Below are 13,638 nucleotides of genomic sequence, written 5' to 3'. Positions count from 1 at the left end.
GTGTTGTTTATTTGTATGATGCTCTGACACTTCCTGGATTATTCCATTTTCTTCATCCCTAGAGCAATTGTTTTTTTCACAGACAGGCTGATGGATTGTGGTCCCTTGTGGTAGTATTTAATACTCAGAAATTTCACTATTTCACTTTTGGTTTTTCTATAAGATTTGAAATTTTTTTAAGGTTGCATAAGATATGCTAAGTTACTCTAGAAAACTAATTACTCTTTCTATGCTGAATTAATGAAGTGCAATCTTCCTCTAATGACCTACTGAAATGTTTCTTGCTAATGTCATTTAGCTCTTACCGTGTAATATGGGTATTACGGAGTGGGCAGAAAAATGATCATCTGCTTTCTCCCTGGCAAAAGACACAGGAATGTCTTGGAAAAAGTCTTGCATGAAGAAATTTGGGTTGGCTGATTTCAAATGATGTGAGAACTCTGCTGAACCCTGCAGTCCTGCAAGGGTGGGGTTTGTCTGCAGATTACCAAAGCCAGACTGGAATCACGATGTCTGCAGCATTGACTGATAGATTTAGTTGACATAATACAATCTTTTACATTTTATCCACTACTAGAGTTCCTCAGACTCCATCTGGCCCACAGGGCAATGTTAAGTTTTTTTTTTGTTAAATGGGCAAAAACTTCTGTAACTATAGAAAATACTAAGAAAGATAAAGGTAACTCTGTGAACTGAATGTAAAGAGGAAAGTTGTCCAATGGCTTTGCTTGCTTGAAGAAATCAAGTAATACCAGTTCCATTAGTATGTTTTCAGTAAAAGCACACAGACTTTACTGGTGTCTGCATTGAATACTTGCAGAACAGAGTTGGCTGATTTATTATATATAAACTTTTCACTTAAATGTTGGTAGGGATGGTTTAATATAATTGTGTCCTTGTAGCACTCATAAAATTATTGATTAACATATGTAAAATTGTTAATGAAATTGTTTGAGCTGACACTTCTCTGTATGGTATTTGGCTGTTCTGGTATCATGTTATACCTAATCCAAAGGACACCTTTAAAAATTCTAAGATTCTGTCAGTTATTTTTAAATTTTTTTTATTCTTGATTTAATGACAGAAAGTATTTTTAAGGTATTTGTAAAAATCAGAATTTTATAGGAAATGACAAGGTTCAGAAATCTCATCATCTTCAGGGCTGAGCTTGTGAAGCAGTGCCATGAGGAAGCAATGACATTATCTCTGCTCCCATCTTCCTTAGCAGTTATTTCCTGGGTCAGGATTTACAGCCAGGAGAAGAAGCAATTTGGAGAAGCTGAACAAGGAACAGTGTATCTCATTAATAGGCATGTGGTGAAGAGGTGCATTCTGCCCTACATCTGTGGTGAAAACAAAACAGCTGCAACCACAGGCACACTTGTAAACATTTGTATTAAAGCCAGATGCAGACTAATTTGATTTGATCAATACTTCTGATGCGGTGTTAAATAACAACGCTTTTGAAAGATTGCTGAAATTAGTGATGAGATTAAGAGCATTTTATGTGCTTTGCTGAATAGCAAATGGTGTTGGCATCATCTTAAGTGTGCTGGCTGTGTATATGACTTCTAGATCTGAAATGAACAAAAATGTACAAAGACATTAATCCTTTTTGTTCCTTCTTTGTAGATGAACTTCGCCAAGCTATCGTGGCCATGATGAATAGAAAGGATGAACTGGAACAGCAGAATAGGTAGTTTGCTTTTTTTTTGTCAAGAGGGACTGTAATTTAAAAAAAAAAATCTGTTCTCTAAAAGAAGCTGTCCTTTCTGTAAAGCTGTACATAATATTTATGTAACCTTTTTGATGTATATATTTTTTTTCTGTGAAAGGTTAACTTATTAATTCTCTGTTTAAATGTTGATACTGAAGAATAGGGTTTTGAGGGCAGCTTTTTGTTTTTAGTTTCAATCAGGTAACTCTTTGTACCTTGGGAGCTTTGCAGTTGTAGTTTTTTCAAAACCAAACCTTATAGCTAGAAGATTCTGAAGCTTTCCAAATGAGCAAAAGTTTCTCCCAGTGCAAATATTCAGAAAATTTCTGATTTTTCCCTTCTGGTGCAAAAGTGATGTAGGATGGCTGACAATGTAGTGCCGAAAGTGACTTTCATTGATGACTGTCTTTATGTTCACTTGGGGCAAAATGATGTAAATGTAGAAATGATCAGTTGCTTATATAAAATGCTGTCAAACATACATTGTATTTGTTTAGTTTATTGAAAACATAGTTAGATGAATGAAAATACAAATGTATTCAATGCTTTAGTAGGGCTATTTTGGTAATTCATGTTTTCCTATAGGTAGGTATTTTGGGTTTTTTAATGCTGAGCCTACCAACAGATCCTGTTTTCCTTCCTCCTGTTCTTCCCACTCCCATAATTGCAAGTTATTGCCTCATTCAGCTTTGTGGGCTTTTTTGGCAGAAGGACCAGGATGCTTTGGGTTTTACCATTATGCATCATGCTGACCTTTGCTATCTCATCAAGGGTTTTTCAGAGGTCTGTAGCAGTGCCCTTGGCAGAGGCAAGAGCCCTGCCTGTCTTGCTATAAATATATTGCTTATAGATTATTCCCAGGGTGCATGGACTTGCAGTGAAGTACTGAAAACAGCTTACAAGCTTTCTTAAAAAACAAATTCTTTTTGCATGCTGGTACGGTAGATCCTGTAATAGGTTGTGCTTTGGGTTTGTTGACAAGATAGTAATACAAATTAGTAGTAAGCATTTGCAACACCTTTTTCCATGTAGCTTTTCATATCTTTGTATAATCAGATCAGGTGAATTTATTAAATCGAGTAATGAAATTTTAGGATGACATCAGTGGTATCATTCAGGCAACCTCCTCTGTGTTTCTTAGAGTATACTCTAATGACCAGGTACTGAGTGCAGTGTTCTAAAGAGAGGCTGCTGCCTTCTTGCAGATCCCTGCGGAATCTGCTGGATGCAGAGATGGAGCATTCTGCAGCCCTGAGGCAGGAGATGGAGAACTGCAGGAGGAAGGTGGCAGAGCAGGAGGAGCGCCATGCTGCAAAAGTCCAAGCCTTGGCACGGTAAGAAGTGCTGAAAATGTCTCAAAGAGTAACTGCAGGGGAACAAGGGAATAACAGAGTCTGTATACAAGGGAAATCATTTTCAGGTAGCTAAGTTTGCAGAAGAACAGATGTGAATTAGGACTAAAAATCCAATTTTAAGCAATAGCTGTTGTGAAGCATTATAGACAAAAGAGCACCAAGTTCTGAACTGGTGCAGCTGTTTTTCCCACAGCTCCAGGAGGGTGAGCTGGAGCAGGTTTCTCAGGACCATTTCCAGTCAGATTTTGAATATCTGCACAGGTGGAGACTCCCCAGCCCCTTTGGGCAGCACTGTTGGCAGTGACCTGTTGGCAGTGCTGTTCCTAGAGGATCCAGGCTGCTCTTGCCTTGCTTTGCCATGGAGGGGTGTTGAAGGCTGGTGCTCAGCTGCCTGTCCCCAGGGCTCCCAGATCCTCCTCCACAGAGCTGTGTGCCAGCCCTCCAGCATGGCCTGGGATTCCTGAGCTATTTCTCCCCAATTGCAGGGTCTGCATTTACCCTTGTTGAACTTCACAGGTATTTTCTGAGTCCAGTTCTCCAGCCTGTCCCTGTCCCCCTGGATGGCAGCACAGGCACTCAGTGTCTCTGCTCCTCAGTTTTTGTTGTCTGTGGCTTTGCTGAGGCTGTGCTCTGGCCCAGCATCCAGGTGAAGTTAAGGTGTTAAACAGCATTGGCCCCAGTACTGAGCTGCCCTCAGCCTGACTTTGTGCAACAGAGAGATGGAAAGGATTTTAACCCACTCCTTGTCTAAAGGGATTCAGCTTAAGAAAGACTTTTGAAGGTAAATGCTGCTGTAATAGTGTGATTTGCCTCTTACAATTCAAAATAAACTCTAGTGTAACCGTGATGTGTAAGATCTTGGGAGTGATTCATGTATATAGTAAACAACAAACAATCCAAGAGTTAAATAATCTGCCTTACCCAGAGAGAGGTGTTTGTTTTGTGCATGCACAGGCACAGTGTGTTTAGTGTCAATCACAAAGTACCACAGCTGAGATTCCTTTAAGCTTTTTATTGCCCATTTGAAAATGATAAATATAAAGCTTTCTTAAAAATAAAGGTATTTAGGACACTACTAATTCTGCTTTTGATGACATCAAACTGAACTACTTGCTTTGAGGGAGGGAGAGATATGAATAAGTGGGTTTGACATTCATGTGCTGTAAGGCAATAGAGACAATGCAAATACTTCATCATTTAATATTCATGTTTCAGGTTATAGGAGTTGTATATTCATATTTCTTTGACTCACTTCCCCCACAGTTTTAGAATTTGCAGTGACATATGGGTGAATCAGATATTTGTCATGCACATACCTCTTTAAAGAATAGATAAGGAGCTTTTATAACCAGACCTGAAAAGATGCTCACTTCGACTAATGAGGTATTTTTAAACAAGCCTGTGTAGTTCCTCTTATTGCTGTAAGGTGTGTTGTGTTGATTGCTCTTCTGAAAGTCAGTTTGCCTTGTCATGTGATAAAAACAATGTTGGGAGCTGCTGAGGCATGATAAATTCATGTGTCACCAGTTACTTTGGACTTGGGAGGCATTTCTTTAATGATTCATTGCAGCTCATTTTCTAACATAACATTCTATCCTAACATAAGATACTTTATGAGTAGTTTCTTTGGAATATAGGCTTTTTCCCTAAATTTTTGTTGGTTCACTTTATATGCTGTAGGTGATGCTGCTGCAATAATAAGAGTAGTAAATTTTTTAAATAAATAATGTTTTAAACCAAGAAGGTGAGCAAGCTGAATAATCTAAAGAATTTGAAGTAACAGAAATTTGGAATTGCTTTGTGAGTGTTGCATAATGCACTAGGTGAGTAAGAGGAAATTAAGTTTCAGATGTTTTGAAGTAGTGAAATCTCACTGTTTCCCTTGAAAACAATTGATCACATGACCAGAGTAGAAAATTTTCCTCAGTTGTCATGTTCTGAATATTTTAAAGCAAGGGAAATCATTCAGAAACAATCTGACTGTTGTGATTTGATGAATAAATATTTTTCAGATTATGAGAGCTGATATTTATGTGTGTCCCCAAAGCTCTTTTGAAGAATTTGACATAAATAGCTTCCTGAAGGCTTTGAGAACACAAATTTCAGTGACACATCAGTCAGTGCTGAAATGATGGCTTCTGGAAATCTGCAATTATTCAGCTGTTCTCCTGGACTCTCCCAAGAGTCTCTGGCCTCCTAGACAAAATGCTAGTTTGCTGAGAGACATTTTCCCAAGTTTCCCAGTTTCTCTTTGAAAAATGGAAGAAGTCTTAGGTCAGTTTAGTTGCAAGTACTGGTAATCTCACTGTTCCATGAGAAGTACTTGAATATTTCTTTCCTGACAGTTGCTATCTTGTTCCAGAAGGAGCAGGCTCATGTTCAACCTATTTGCTGCTCTTCTGATAGAATACACTCAGTACTCCCTCTAGTATAATGTTGTTTTGGGGTTCTTTTGTTGGGTTTTTTTTGTTCTTGTCAATGAACCATTCTCAAATTGCATGGACATATTGTGCCAGTGGCTTCTTGGCAATACTAAGGTTTTTTAATTGAGATTCTTTTTTTTCTGTGTGGAATACTATTACGTCCCTTTGCAAGGCAAAGGAATTTATTGAAGTTGACTGTGAAATTGGATAATCTCAGATTGCATATTCTTAGACTATATTCAGCAATGTTGGAGGAAAGCATATTACAAAGGACAGGCTTTGTAGCAAGAAAAGCAGATAGAGAAGATGAAAATGCACTGTGTGGGGAAATGAGGGATGAGAATTTGGTTCTACTTTATCTTACATACCTCCTGTTTACTTGTAGATTCTGTAACCTAATATGCCTCCTCTATCTACTGTCTGTGTTACTTAAGCTACATTACTTCTGGATTTGGCATTTTCTGTTATTCTTTTTTACAACACTTCTTTCACAGCCATAGCCCTTCAGTGATGGGTGAAATGATGTGTGGTACCTCTTGAAATGATTCCATCACTTCCCTTAAGCATCTTCTTAGAGAGAGGAGAAAACATCTCTTGTTCCTGCTTGTGAGAACTAATTTGAATATTCCTATATTAAATGACTTCTTCTTCCTGCTTAGTTAGTTGGTGACATGTCACAAGTCATCAGTAGCTCCTATACACGAGAAAAAAATACTGGAAGTGGAAGTCAGCCCAATTAGCAAGGGACAAAAGAGCTTCCTAGAGGGAGCAGGAGGAAGAAGTGGATGAGGAAGAATATTTGGCAGCAGGGCATCAGTGAGGGCAGGAGGAGGAGAAGCAGCTGTAGCCTGAGGAGGAGGAAGGGGAAGAACTAAACAAGGTGAAAACCACCCAACCTCCACCTCTGAGTGAGCCCCCAGGCAAGGAAGAGATTTCAGTGATGGCCCTGCTTCAGTGAAGCCCCAGCCCATGACAAGCAGTGAAGTTTAGCACATTATTCCTCATTACAGGTTTTTCTGGAGATTGGTTTATTATGTAATCTCATTATATTGCACACACTTCCACTTCTGTGAGTAACAATTTGAATTTTCCTTACTTAATTGTATTTGATGACAATTGACTGTGATCTTTCATCTCCTAATAGTAGAATCATTCCGGTTAGAAGGCATCTCTGAAGTCCCATAGCTCAGCCCCTGCTTTAGGTTCTATGTGTTGTAGCAGGACATTGTTATTTCAATTAGTTCTTAATTACTGCAGGTTCTCTCTTATTGTTTGGATATTTCATACCTTTGTAGTATTTCCTAAAAATGTTAACTCTTTAATCAAAACACAGACGTCTCTTGGATTATTGTAGTTTGTTTGTTTTGTTTTATTTTGTTTTATTTCATTTTTCCCAATGCTGAATTTAGGAATAAGACACTTTTCAGGAGCAGGCTTCACAGAAAGCACTTGCTAGAATCTGATATTTGTGCCAGAAACTTAATTGCATTCAGGCCACTATACTTGAGATACATGAGAAATTACTCACTTTCATATTCTTTTCTTACCATGCTCATTTCACAGAAGAATTTTTATATTGTTTTCAAGGAGCAGATGTGTGGTGAAGTTTTGTTTGGGTGGGTTTTTTTTTTTCTATTAAGATCTGAGAAAATAAAGTCCTATAATGCCTCTTTGTCTGCAACAAAACCTGAATGCTATATGTTCATTCACTGGATGCAAAACAGGCAAGTACGTGTTTCCTAAACACAAACTTGTTTTATGCTGCTGAAAAAATTACTATTCTGACAGAAGTTTTGATTTTCTTTCTGACAGGGTTTCCTCAAATGCTAATTTTTAAATAATAAAATAGAGAGGAAGTGTCATTATTTTTGATTCAAAATTAGGCAGGGAATTGAAGGTATTTGACAGCTTACATTTAGTATATAAATGATCATTCCTATATATATGCTATAAAGCTTAATCAACAACACTCACTAGACCTGTGCTATTTGAGCAAAAAGAGTAATTTGTAGGAATACTACATTATCATCCTCTATCATTGTCATTTCCCCCTATATCAGCTCATTTTACCATCTGTCTTTATTAAATGGAAGAAGTGATCAGGCAGGGAAATGTGTTATAATGATGGTTTTGGAGAAGGATGTGCTTTTAGTGGTGCAGTTCTGCCTTTGTTTTTGTGGCTATTTCAGCCTTTTTTTTTTTTTCTTCTTTTTTTTTCTTCCTTTTTCCCCTTCGACTTGTACTGACAATCTTGTTGCTTATTCTTCAGCACAAAATGTGGAAGTGTTTGGAGCGCTTTAAAGATGCTGAAAACATTGTGTTGATGTCTGGGCTCATAAGAGGTGAAGAGTTCTGCTTCAGGTTAGGTGTTGCAGTTTGGATACACTGCAGAAGTACAGCAGGGCCTGCATACAGAAGCATTTAACATCCTTCAGTCTGCAGATCTGACCCTTAACTCCTGGACAGGAATTTCTCCTCCTGTGGAATACTTGTTAGGAATATATCTGATAAAACACCTCTAGAACTCATTAAAGACTTTTTAATGAATGCTTACTAATTGTTTTTTAAATATGCTCTGAGTAAAAGAACTATATGAATTCATATACATCAGAATGAGCCCTCTTTGAAATCCAACTAGGTAGTAGTAATGAGCAAGAGATGTCAAAGAATGAATGCCTGAAAAAAGGCATCTTAGAAAATTGTGACTGGGCCATAGTATCTTGCTTTGAATTTCAGTCTTGTATCAAAAACCTTAAGTGAATTAAAGTCTTTCTCAACTTCATCTGTAAAATTTAAGTCAATTTTAAGGCACGGTAGTAAAAAATGGATTTTTTAAAATGCTGTCACAGTATTGACAGAAGGTACTGAGTCTATTCTCATATGTAGAAATGAGGTGATGCATGGTTATTTCATAAGAATTCTTAATACTCAGTAAATTGTAACTGTACACAGTTATTTTCATGCATACATTCTTACAATTCTGGTGAGAAACCTTTTTGTTTAGCTGTCATAGAATCTTCTCATTAATTAATTATTTAAGTTTTTTTTAATAGAGTATATAGGATTAAACTGTGTTTTTGATGTTTTTTCCCCTTAACCTGAATGTCAGCATCTGTCTCTGGTGGAAAAACTGATTTGTTCTTTGTAGTCTCAGAAATGAAAAATATCATCAAACGCATAAAATCATCAAGGACTCTTAAAATTCGATCGGCGAGCAATCAATAGCTTCTCAATTATTTAGCAACCTCCTACTAAAATGCTGAATAAAACTGAGGTAACAAAGTTCAGCAAGCTGAGTTGAAATCCATAGGAGTGGGAATATCGTGCCAGTCAAGGCTCCTTGTAGGAGCTGTGTAGCATTGCTCACAGCAGTGGTTGTGTGTGTATTTTATGTGTGTGTATATCTAGTAAGATAAGGACCATCAAACATACTTACATTTTTTTTGAATATTTCTAATTCTTAAATAAATTCCAATTAATAAATTTACTCTTTTTTTGGGTCTATCATTTATTCACAGCCTTCTGTGCTGTGTTCCATGTCCAGGTTCTGTAGTGCCTGGAGCACGGCCTTGGCTGGCCCAAATTTTCTCCTCTCTCTAAAGGCTTGTGGGGTTCTCTGTGTGTTGTGCTGCATTTGTGGCACCTATATATTTCTACCTCTATATTTTCTTAAAGAAGAATAGAAGTTTTGTCAATTCAGAGTCTGGAAACACATTTTTGTTACATTTCTTCAGTATAAACATTTCTGTCATACTCACTTAACTGAATGGGCTTAGAACAGATAATTGAATTTTCTGATATGTAATTTGGCAACTTTCTTTAAAATCAATTGATTTGAGCCCTTATTATATCCACCCAAATATAAGCTAAGGTGCTTAATGTTGTTAAATGGAGCCATGGTAGTGCCTGGTTTGAATTCTTGTATACTCTAAAGAGAAGTGAGACAGGCACAGGCGCTGAAATATGACAGCTGTAGGGATTACCTAAATTTCTTGTCTTATGGTTTTCATTTAGTAATGGTTTGTGGAAACTTTTGCCTTGAATATTGTTGCTGAAGTGCTGCCATTTTCTTACAATGATAAAGCCTGTTTCTAAAGCTGAATTATTATTTGCTTGCAACTAGATGCAAACTAGTAAAATAATGATCTCATTTTACATTGGCCATTCTGAATTTCCTTGTGTAGTATCCTGTCCTTATATTTTAATTGATTGTTGATTTAGATAACTGTGTAGTTTGTTTGCCATTAGTATACCATAGTATAGAAAATCTAAACTAAACAGTGATTGGAGAGTGTTTGATTATGAGATAATCTGTTTCACTGATGTGTTTTTGTGGTCCTGGAAAACTAATTTTCCTGCTGCTCTGCTGCTGATGTATTATTTAATGTGTAAGTATTTCTTTTTCCTTGCATCATGGTGACACAACTTAGGTAAAGTTAATTATAACAGAGTCTGCTTGTTTCCTTTGAAAAGGACTTTTCATCTATTTTGAGAAAACAGTAATATTTATTTATTCTGTTTTTTTTTTTATCAAAAGAGAAAATGAGGTGCTAAAAGTGCAGCTTAAGAAGTATGTAGGAGCTGTCCAGATGCTCAGAAGAGAAGGTCAAACAGTGGAAGGTAAGGCTAAAATGAAAGGGGGAGAAGAATCCATGCACAGGGTTTGTTTTTCTGTATGTTCCATTGAGGGAGTAATATCTCCCAAAAGTAAAAATAACATATTTGTTATATTTTCCTTTTCAGAAAAATACCGATGAAGATTTTTATACTAATTTTTACAAATAATTTTCTGGTAATTAGGGTAGTCTTACTTTTTTCAATAAGAAATTTTCCAGAAAAAGGTGCCAGCTCTCCTGGTGGGACCTGAATTTCCACTCGTTACAGAAAGTGTTCAGAGAGCTGAGGGGGGTTTTCAGAAATTGGCACCATCTGTCTAATTTTTAAAATTGTGAATATTTTGGTCATGTAAGTGCCTGTATGAATGAGTACTACTGTTCTTAAGGGTTAGCCACTGTACTTATCTGGAGTTTCAAAGCTTCATTCATCCCCAAAAGGATATTTGTTAGTGAGAACACATGTTTTTACTTCCGACTTCTCTGGAGTGTAGTGATTCACATTAAGAATTATTCACAAAAACCATGGCTTCCTATAATAGCAGAAATTATCCTTCATTAGGTAGTGACAGTTTCCATGAAGAGTGTAATTATAGGAAAAGAAAAAAAAACATTCCTAGGCTAGCTATATTCCACTGTGTTAAAATTATGCAGATTAGTGAGTGATAAGAATAGAAACTGAGTAGGATGGTCAGATTTTATAGATGAAAAAGTGGGATGGAACAGTACCAACATTTCTAAAAATGAACACATGTATGCTTTATGCTGGAAAGATATTTAATCGATCCACAGTAATTTTCTATAATATTTATCACTAGTGAGCAGAATAAATTTCAGCTACATGCAGTATTTATAATAAATTTTTCTTACATCCTGACTTCGCATGTTGAATTTTTATAAAACGACATTTTTTTCCTTAGCTGCCATTGAAAGTTCAAGTGAAATTTTAGTAGTACTGGGGTCTCTAAGTACATAAGCATGTAAATAATTCCTGAGAACTAGCTGTAAAAAAGGAGTGAAACAAAAGAAGCTTTTTCTTTTACCAGATTAATAGAAACTATTGCACCCATGGTTTGTATACATAATGAGTAATTTTAATTATAATTAATCTTCTGAATGGTATGAAAACAAAAGTCTTAAATCTGGTGTAGATTTTAGAATACAGATTTTCTGTGACTCTTTTGAAAGAGTCAGAATAAATTGGACTTCTGCTGTTATTTTTATCACTATAAATAATGAAGACTCTACATGTTTGCTGCAATAATCAGATCAAATGCTATTGAGTATGGCTTTTAAATAGTTTCCTAAAATAATAAATGAAGCTCAGCTTGATACTTTGCCTTGTGGAGACTTAAAAAGGCCAAAAAACCCCACTCAGCAAATGTGATTATAAATAAATTACCCAAAAGTCAGAACTATCAGCTTTCAAAATGAGTGATCACTGCTGTAGCCTGGGTTGTTGGATATTGGTATTTAAATATTTAATAAATGAGCATCTTCATTTCTCAGCCATCAGCAGGAGTTGGCTCTGTACCATTTTTTAAACCTGCTTAGATAGAATATTTATATAAAAATGCTGATCTTAGAAGTCTGGCTGAAGAACTTGAAGCAACATTTACAAGAAAAAGATCTTAAAATAGCCTTCAAATTCACTTAAATAATAATAGACTTCTAAATTCTTCCCCAAAGCAAAAATCAGTTCCCAGGCTCAAGAATATTTAGTCAGATAAATTGTGGTCTCTCCTATCTACCTTATAGTGGTTGTATATATAGTTCAGATTTTGAAGAATAGTGAATATATTTGTTCAGCTTCTATTAGGGCTTTACTTTGTGTTAACTTGTTTTCTTAGAAATTCATGAGCTGTGAGGAAAAGTTGAATTGGATTTTGTTTAACTTGGAGGAGATTTACTTAGAATAGGGCTTAAAGTGATCCTCAAATATGTAAATGATATCTGGGAACAGTTATAGAATAATCTGTAGTTTTCATTCACTACAGATAAAAGAAGTAATGGGCTGACATGGCAGGTGAAGGAAGTTTGATTAGCTATCAGAAAAACCTTTGTGAGAAGAATATTTAAATTTAAATAGGTTGTGCAGGGAAGCATGGTATCTCCCTTCTTGGGAGTTTTTAGGAAGAAATTAGACAATTACCTGTCAGGAGTGGAATAACTCGAGCTGATTCTGCTTGATGCAAAATCATGAAATACTGGATGAAGTATGAAATGTTCATTCTCAGCCCTATTTTCTGTAATTTCTATGATATGTAAACAGTCTGTGCAAGTAATATGAAATGATATTTTGGAAACCCAGTTAAGAAAAGGCTTAAAAGAGAAGTGCAAGCTTAGTTTTAGAAGCATTTGGGCAGGAATTTCAGGTACTACATATATTAGACAGCTGTAGTCGCAGAACAGCCAAAGGCTTTGGTTTACGTTTTTTACTGTTAAGATTCCAATCTAAATATTTCTTACAGGAAGAGGTCCCTGCAGAATCTGTATTTTGGTACTTGTAATAGTGTTTAATATTATGGTCTGTTCCAGTGTTTTTAATAACTGTTTCTTACAGAGCTATTATTTCTAAACAGGGTGTCTTGGATGTTTACGGAATTTAACTGTTTAATTTGAGGTGTCTCTTTGTTATAGTTCTGCCAAACATTTGGAGCACTGATGGTGAATTTACAATTCCAGAGCAAAAGCAAGTAGAAAACAATGAGGAACTGGCCAGCTCTTACGAAAGGAAATTGATTGAGGTAAAGTTTGTACTGCACAGATTTTATGGAATCGTAACTGTAAAACAAGGTTGGAAGCTTAAATAGTTTCTTTGCTTAGTTGTTACTTTTTTCCTTCAGGAATGTAAAAGATACATCTGATTTTTTTCTTCAAAAATAAAAAAACCTCACATAATTAAAAGTACTTTTCCTAATAGGATTACACTTTTATATGCTGATACTTAAATGAAGGTTTAGATAAATAAGCAAGTTCCTGCAGGTTTTAACTGCTGGTAGTGAAGTTGAAACCATCACAGACAATAGATTTGAGGTTTTGTGTAAGTTACAGTACATAAATACAGGCATAGCTGTGTTGGCAGTGGAGCTTTATTTAAGATCAGGACGTAGTGAAATCTGTATTTTTTTTCTGTGCTTTCATGCTGGTTTCTGATTGCACACCATGTTTCATTTTGTATTGCTTATTGAATACTGTAAGGAAATGGCTGATAGAAGCTACTACTTCTTTTGATATGACCATGTTAGAAAAAGTTCCTAAGGCAAGATTTACTTGTAAGATTAATGTAAAATCCATTAAAGGAAAAAAAAGATAGATTAGGGTTTCATCCTAAATTTGAATACAAATTCTTTTTAAGACAAAAGTAATGAAATTTAGTATCTAATTGTAATGAAATATTAGTATCTAATACCCATATCTGCTATTAAATATTAAAAGAACATTTTTATAAAAGTAAAACAATTCTCTATGACTTTCTCTTGCCCAAAATACCCTGAAATTGGATACCCACATTAACTGATTAACATGAA

At 35.8% G+C, this 13,638-nt stretch overlaps 1 protein-coding gene across 2 annotated transcripts in view; it reads left to right on the top strand.

The window, feature by feature from the left end:
* The window catches only part of SNX29 (sorting nexin 29), a 100,582-nt gene that overhangs the window by 23,562 nt on the left and 63,382 nt on the right, over positions 1 to 13,638 (top strand). For both annotated transcript variants that reach the window (XM_063414093.1, XM_063414094.1), the window contains exons 12-15: positions 1,633 to 1,696; positions 2,923 to 3,051; positions 10,033 to 10,115; positions 12,749 to 12,855. In XM_063414093.1, coding sequence (XP_063270163.1) covers positions 1,633 to 1,696; positions 2,923 to 3,051; positions 10,033 to 10,115; positions 12,749 to 12,855 — 383 coding nt within the window. The remainder of the gene's footprint in view (positions 1 to 1,632; positions 1,697 to 2,922; positions 3,052 to 10,032; positions 10,116 to 12,748; positions 12,856 to 13,638) is intronic.

Source organism: Prinia subflava, chromosome 17 (assembly GCF_021018805.1).
Source record: "Prinia subflava isolate CZ2003 ecotype Zambia chromosome 17, Cam_Psub_1.2, whole genome shotgun sequence".
NCBI classification, from domain to species: domain Eukaryota; kingdom Metazoa; phylum Chordata; class Aves; order Passeriformes; family Cisticolidae; genus Prinia; species Prinia subflava.
Note: the sequence above shows the minus strand (reverse complement) of the source record. Positions and strands in the feature narration are given on the sequence as shown.